Source organism: Canis lupus, chromosome 6 (genome assembly GCF_003254725.2).
Source record: "Canis lupus dingo isolate Sandy chromosome 6, ASM325472v2, whole genome shotgun sequence".
NCBI lineage: Eukaryota > Metazoa > Chordata > Mammalia > Carnivora > Canidae > Canis > Canis lupus.
The window spans coordinates 28,402,043-28,410,000 of NC_064248.1; the positions used below are offsets into that span (position 1 = coordinate 28,402,043).

At 48.6% G+C, this 7,958-nt stretch overlaps 1 protein-coding gene across 1 annotated transcript; it reads right to left on the bottom strand.

Annotated features, from left to right (window-relative positions):
• Positions 1–717: 717 nt before the first annotated feature.
• On the bottom strand, positions 718–6,902 carry LOC112640347 (nascent polypeptide-associated complex subunit alpha, muscle-specific form-like). The gene is made up of 2 exons (XM_025416451.3): positions 5,303–6,902; positions 718–931 (listed from the first exon to the last, which is right to left on the bottom strand). The coding sequence occupies exon 1, from the start codon at positions 6,885–6,887 to the stop codon at positions 5,352–5,354; it is 1,536 nt and encodes a 511-aa protein (XP_025272236.1). The 5' UTR covers positions 6,888–6,902; the 3' UTR covers positions 718–931; positions 5,303–5,351.
• Positions 6,903–7,958: the final 1,056 nt, after the last annotated feature.

Below are 7,958 nucleotides of genomic sequence, written 5' to 3' on the forward strand. Positions count from 1 at the left end.
ACCCATTTATTATGAGAGACACAGAGAAAGAGGCAAAGACATAGGCAGAGGGAGAAGCAGGCTTCCTGCAGTGAGACTCAGCCCAGGACCCTGGGATCATGCCTAGTCAAAGGCAGATGCTCAACCACTGAACCACCCAGGTGCCCCTGAGCCAATTTTTAAAAAAATTCTAAATACAGAAATATGGAAGCATAGGATGGAAATGGGGAAGAAATATAAAAGAACTTCTATTTTTGGAAGTTTTGATCAAAAGTACTATTACCACCTAGAAACAAGCTTTTGCCTATAATTGGAAATTTCAAAAGAAAACTACCTGTATATTAAAGCATTCTTGCAGAAATAAGCTAAGGATACATAGAAAGGATATAAGAGGGTATTCTCAAATGAATTTTATTTGCTTATTATTAAAATATACAATCCAATCCGTTTTTAAAACTCCTTGGGAAAATGGGAAATTCACGTTCCTTAAGTCAAAATGAATGTATAAATATAAATTATGGCATGTTACAACGCACTCATTGTGTTAACTTTTCTACTAGTTAGTGAGGTCATGAAGTACCCTTAAATCCAGACTTACATTTTCCAATGGCCATTTCTGTGGGAACTGTACTTACTTTCATGTTCACCCAGTGTATGCAAGGCATTATTTTCCACTTAGAATGCTAGAATGCTTTCACAAGAAGTCTATTTTAAAAACCAAGTTATTTTAAAACAAAGTTCATTTGGAATAGCATAGTTTATTATGGCTTAAAACTTTGGCAACAGAGAACTTTATGATATGATGCTGGAAAACTCTCCCCAACACTGATACACGCACACTTGGCAGAGGCAGTGTAGCAGGCCTGCTGGTCTGAGATAGGTCAGGACTCCACATGGAGGTTTCCAAAACGAGGTTACGGTAAGTATTTGTGCTTTTATAAAGTTGGTGGTTCTGCAAAGAAAAAAGGGAATTTTTTTTGAGATAGTATTTATAAACAGAGTAGAACAAATAAATTACAGAGTTCTTGATTTTTACTTTCTCTCTGGGAGTCAAGCTTTCAATACAGAAGTCACCCACAGACTTCTCATGTTACAGTTCAACTTACAATTGACAGGCTTACAAAAAAAGCTCATTAATAACTTTAACTTGGAAGGAAAGCTTATCATCTACACCTTACAACAATTTATACATCAACTGCACGTTAATTCCAGCTCCGCTATTTGTGTGACATTGAGAAAATTACTTTTCAATCAATATCAAGTCTATTCTCCTCGAGGTGACATAATAATGGTGCCTACCTGCTTGTTATGACAAATGAGACAATGTCTGTAAATTACTTAGTACGGTGTATAGTGCATTATAAACACCCAATATATGTTAGCTATAGGTTATTAATAAACGCCCCATGTCTGTGTTGATTCAAAACGGGAATATAAAGATAAATAAAACAAAAGTGAATAATATCTTCATGGTCAAGGGGCACCTGGGTGGCTCAGTCAGTTAAGTGTTTGCCTTTGGCTCAGGTCATGATCTCAAGGTCCTGGGATCGAGCCTCACATGGGGCTCCCTGCTCAGAGGGGAGTCTGCTTCTCCCTCTCCCTCTGCTCCTGGCCCCTCCCCAGGCTCATGTTCTGCCTTTCTCAAAAAAATAAAATCTTAAAAAAAAAAAAAAAAAGATCTTCATGGTCTAGAAGATATTACTATTTAAGAGCTAATGAGTCCTCTGAGGATAAAAAGATATTTTCTTAAGTACCTCATGAACTATAGAGCTTTTTTTTTTTTAAATTTATTTATTTATGATAGTCACAGAGAGAGAGAGGCAGAGACATAGGCAGAGGGAGAGGGAGAAGCAGGCTCCATGCACCGGGAGCCCGACATGGGATTCGATCCCGGGTCTCCAGGATCGCGCCCTGGGCCAAAGGCAGGCGCCAAACCACTGCGCCACCCAGGGATCCCTAGAGCAATTTTTTATTATTCTAGATCAGGGTTCCTCAACCTCATGGTAACAGTGTTCTGGGTGGGATAATTCTGTGTTGTGATGAGCTAGTCAGTCCACTGTGTGTTGTGTGGCACCTCTGGCCTCTACCCACCAGATACCAGGAGCATCCTTTCCTTACTCTGCATTTTTGTGTTGCCATGGCCTATCAATGTGAGCTTCAAAGACCAACCTGGGCATCAGTTTCCACTCCTCAGAGCTGCCAATGCCTGCCTGTGTGGCCAGTGGTCTGCTCAGGACCTGAACATCACTACCTACACAGTCTAGACTCCACTATTGACAAATGTTAGTCACCAAACAGTGGCATCTCAATCTGGGAGTCAGAGACTCTGGAAATCACCTCTCCTCAGGTCAGTGGACCAGGATGAGATGGCTAGGTTCTCTGAGAGCAGAGAATTTTACCCTCAGGTGTAGGTGTCACTGGGTCAGAGTGAAACATCATGTTGGCTGTAGGCTTGACAGGCCAGGCCCCTCACCCTCTCTCTCAGGCCAATTGCTCTTAGGTGAATGCCTCCAGATGATGCAACTGGAATCAAAGTAACGGCCTACCCAGGTAAGCTGGGGGCCGCTTTCTCTCTTATTATGTAAGCAGCCACAATATATCCTTGATTTTGCCTCTTGGCCCACAGAACCTAAAATATTTACTATCTCGGCTTTTATAGAAAAAAAAATGGTCAACTTTTGTTTTTTATATGTATTTTTCTCATGGTCAATACAGAGAAATGTCTCATAACATTTGGTGTTCATTCTACCTGACGTGATCTTTGTAGCAAAAAAAAAAAAAAGTTATGTACGAGTAAATAAACAAGTAAGTTATGTACAACTGTAAGTGTTTTCAAGATGAATGCCCATGGAGCCCACATTTGGGTTAGAAACTGTTGTGAGGGCAGCCTGGGTGGCTCAGGGGTTTAATGCCACGTTCAGCCCAGGGCCTAATCCTGGGGACCTGGGATCTGGTCCCACGTCAGGCTCCCTGCATGGAGCCTGCTTCTCCCTCTGCCTGTGTCTCTGCCTCTTTCTCTCTCTCCTCTCTGCTGTGTTGCTCATAAATAAATAAAATCTTTAAAAAAAAAAAGAAAAGAAACTGTTGTGAATGTCTAAGAGCTTCTGTTTTCAGCTCAGAACTAACTGGGAGAGACCTTAGCAATTATTATCTAATTATTGGCCTAACACTATTACCTTACAATAGAGACCACAGGTAGAACTTTAACACACCTCTTCACAAGTCTTCAAAGGTTCTCCTCCCCACTTCAACCTCCGAGTCCCAAGCGGATGCCATGCAGGTGTCACATGGGCACTTGGATTTTATTTTATTTTTTCACTTGGATTTTATTTTATTTTTTTTTAATATTTTTTTCTTTATTTATTTATGATAGTCACACAGAGAGAGAGAGAGAGAGAGAGAGAGAGAGAGGCAGAGGGAGAAGCAGGCTCCATGCACTGGGAGCCCGACGTGGGATTCGATCCCGGGTCTCCAGGATCGCGCCCTGGGCCAAAGGCAGGCGCCAAACCGCTGCACCACCCAGGGATCCCTCACTTGGATTTTAAAATGAAATAAATTCAGGGGCACCTGGGTGGCTCAGTTGTTGAGCATCTGCCTTTGGCTCAGGACGTGATCCTAGGGTCCCGGCATGGAGTCCCACATTGGGCTCCCTGAAGGGAGCCTGCTTCTCTCCCTCTGCCTATGTGTCTCTCATGAATAAATAAAATCTTTTTTTAAGATTTTACTTATTTATTCATGAGAAAGAGAGAAAGAGAGGCAGAGACGCAGGCACCACTGAGCCACCCAGGGATCCCCAATAAATAAAATCTTAAAACAAAAACAAAAACAAAACAGTGTCCAAACTGTACAAAACCAAAACAGCCAGAATGCTCTGTCCCTATATATATATCTATAGAATGAATCTAGGTGTGTGTATACACACCTATATACATTCTATTGAAGGAGAACTGGAGAAAATTATAAGGAAATTAAGAGTTTGACTTCCACCAAATATTCAATTGTACCCCACCCTGGAAATGAAACCAACCAAGATGAAATAAACTTCTTAGATAATACGCTGGTAGCATTTAAGCAAGGAGCATTAAGATAACCTCCAAATACTGCTCTGCCCTATACTCCCCCTCCAGAGTAGGTAATTTATGGAATAGGATTAAAGAGAAAGAGCAGGAAATGGATGCTCAGAAATGAATACCATTATGACCGCACTTAACCCACCAAGGAGGAGGCTCACCAATTTTGACCTTCACGTGGGCTTTTTCTACCTTTCTAACTGACAAGGGGTTGGGGAGTTCAGTGGAACTGGTCCTCAGAAGCCTCAACCATAGAGTTCATCAAACAGGTTAGCACAAAGGGTCTTGTGGTTTAGTATAAAGCTCGTGGGATTTAGTTCAAATGGTTTCCAAACTTCGGGATCATTCAAGTTTCACTATATACTTTATTTTTACCTTAAGTTGACTCATGTAATGGGTTTTTATTTGTTTGCTTGTTTTTCTTAAAGGTATTTTGAAAAGCAACTATCACTATTGTAAAGAGAAAAAAAACAGTATTACTTGGCATAAATAGAAGTTATCCATTGCAAAAACCCAAACACATGTGGTATGAGATCCTAGCTGGGTGCAGCTGTTGCCTACCAAAGCGTTGGTGGCTGGAGATTACCAACTCCACGGTAAGGACGTTCTCCTTGATAGAATCAAAAAGACCACAAAAGAATTGAAAGGGGAAGGACACCTGGGTGGCTCAGTGGTTGAGCCTCTGCCTTCGGCCCAGGGTGTGATCCTGGAGGCCTGGGATTGAGTCCCACATCGGGCTGCCCGCAGGGAGCCTGCTTCTCCCTCTGCCTGTGTCTCGGCCTCTCTCCTTCTGCGTCTCTCATGAATAAATAGATAAAATCTTTTAAAAAAAAAAAAAAAAGAAAAGAAAGAAAGGGGAATAACTTTCCCACTGGAGGACTCATTGCTACTTAATGCTGTGTCCCTGTACCACCTAAGATCATGTTGTTTCAGAAACGGCACAGTCCCTTCCCCCACCCCACCCCACCCACAGCTCCAGATGGAATGTCTTAATTGCCACCCTCTCCTTACAAAGCCTAAACAAAAGAAAATGATCTCACTCTCCAGTGGAGTAGGTAACGCCTTTAACAGCACTAGGTTTCAAAAACCTACCAATGTTCAAAAGATGTAATCCCTGAAAGAACAGACCACTTGCCCTTCACCTCCACTCGCTTAATTTTTTCCAACAGAAGGGCCTGAGGAAACCATCAAAAACACAGACCCAGAAATGATTAAGGAATATTGCAGGTGATGATTCTTCCAAAGGCACTTACTTGGCAGAGGCCTGAGAGGCCACTCCGTGGGCTGGGGTCTGGTTCTGTACTAGGGAGGCTGACTTTTCTTCTCTGAGGCAGGGGCAGGTGTGCTGCTCTCTTGGGACAAGGACTGCTGGGCCTGGGGAGCTGGAGGCCCTGACTCGGGGGGTGAGGATGCTGTGGCAGGGAATTCCTGCTTTAGCTCCTGGCCTGCTGGTGGCGGCGGAGTCTCAAAAGCCTGTGTGACTGGCTTCTCCTGAAGCTCCTGGACAGGCTCAGACTGGCTGGGAGCAATCCCTTGGACACAAGAGATGGTCTCGGAGGTCTGGGGGGTGTGACACAAGGTCTTAGAGTCTGGGACTGAATGCGAGACACGCAGCTCCACAGGCTGGGTCTGAGAAGACTGGGACGACGGGAGCTGGATCAGAGACACAGGGGTGGCCAGGGCCTCGCCTTGGGAAGCCTGAGCACCTGGAGATGGCGTTTGAGAGGCGGGAGGAAGATTCCCCAGCTGGCTCTGGCCACCTGGGGCTTGCAGGTGGCTCAGGGCAGGAGACACCTGGGGGTGGCTTTGAGAGGCCAAGAGGACTGGGAGGTTCCTCTGGGCAGGCACTGGCACCACGGGATGGACCTGAGAGGCCACAGAGACTGCGGACCGGCTCTGAGAGGCTACACCTGTCGATGGGCTTATGGGGGACAAGGGGACAGCAGGCGGACTCTCGGAAGGCCCAGGGGGCGCAGGCTGGCCTGCAGAGGCAGGAGTGACCGCAAGCTGGCTTCTGGAAACACGCAGGGCTGGAGGCCGGCGGGCAGAGGCCGAGGGGACTACGGGCAGGCTCCTGGAGGAGAGCACGGCTGCGGACTGGGGCTGGTCTGGAAGAGAGGGAGGGAACCCAGGCGGCACCAGACGAATGAATAACGAGCCCTTGCCCCGTCCTGGCGGCGCAGGCTCGGGGCCGGGGGTGCGAACTCGCTCGGCACCTCTGGCTGCCTCGGGTTTGCGGCCCAGGTCCTCTCTGCACGGGTCCTGCGCGTCGCCGCCCTCCTGGCCGCCTGCCGGCTCGTCTTTGCCCCGGTGCTCCTCCTCCAGCCGGCCCTGCAGCGGGCCCGACAGGGTCACACTCTGAAGGAACGCCCTGGGCCCGCAGCGCCGCCGCATCCGCCTCAAGGTGCTCGACACGTTGCAGACGGTGATGGAGATGCGGCGGCCCAGCGCGTCGGCCGCGGAGGAGGAGGAGCGCACGGCGGCCGGGCTCTTCGCGTTCTCCTCCGCCGTCAGCTCGATGTTGCCGGTGTACCAGAAGACCCACCACAGCAGGCTGAAGAAGATGACGATGGAGCCCAGGTAGAGCAGCAGGTCGTAGAAGAACAGGTCGACGAAGACCCCCGTGAACAGCAGGGCGGCGCCCACCGTGTCGAACACCACCGCCAGCCAGAAGAAATGCCTGCAACGGCCGAGGCCCCGGTGCTTCTTGGCCTCCTCGACGAAGTTTCTCGAAAACTCCATGAGTTGCCACTGCCGCCGCGGCCGCCGCCGGGTCCGCAGAGGAGACCCGGGCGGGCTGTGCCGCCGCAGGCCGGCTGTGGGCCCCCGCGTCGCCATGGCAACGCCCCGCTGCGCCGCGCAGGGGGCGGGGCTGGAAAGAGCGGCCGCCGCTCACCTGCCGTGGGAAAAAAAGAAGCCCCGCCCCCAACGCCGGAGACGGGGCGCATGCGCAGTACGACCGTCGCCTGCGTGTACGCGCGCGCGTCCTCCCCGCATGCGCAGTGTTCCCCCTCCCAGTGCGCAGGCTCACGGCATAGGGAGGTGGGGCGTCTAACCTAGTTAGTGTCCCTGCCTTCCGGGAGGGGAGCAGCTGCTTCACCTTTCCGCGCGCCTCCGCCTTGAGAGCCAGGGGCAAAGGATCTTCTAGTGACTGCCCCCGCGTCCGGGAGGACGGCGGGGCCCCCGCCTGCTGCCGCAATGAATGGTCTTCCTTTGTTTAGGCCCAAGAAGTGCTTAGATTAGGATCTATTGTTTTGTTTTTTTTTTAAGATTTTATTTATTTATTCATGAGAGACACAGAGAGAGAGGCAGGGACGCAGGCAGAAGGAGAAGCAGGCTCCATGCAGGGAGCCCGACGCGGGACTCGATCCGGGGTCTCCAGGGTCACGCCCTGGGCTGAAGGCAGGCGCTAACCGCTCGGCCACCCGGGATCTAATTAGGTCTTAATTCCCATCTTATCTGTTTGCGGGTAGTTACATTCTCGTGCTGGTTAATAGCAGACCTAGAGGGGAATGATGGAGGGTTTTTCCACCTCATTTTCTTCCCCTTCGGTGTTTACCACGTGTGTTCACCTGTTTGCCCCGAGCCTTGGGAGTAATTAAATGACTGCTTTTCCACTAGTCCCGACAGAGTAAGGTAGGAAGACAGTGTCAAACGTAGGAAGGCCCCGGAGCCCAAAAACTAAAATAGATTAAAAATGAGCTCATGAGGTAAGCCTGAGCATTGGGTAAGACCTGGTGTCATTCAGGTTCTGTTAATAAAAAGCCTTGGCCAAGTACTGACTTTTGGTCATTCAGTTGTTAAAGGAAGATTTTTTTTTTTTTTTTTTGATGACTTTTTCAGGGCATCTGGGTGGCTCAGTGGGTTAAGCCTCTGCCTTCAGCTCAGGTCCTGATCCAAAGTTCCCGG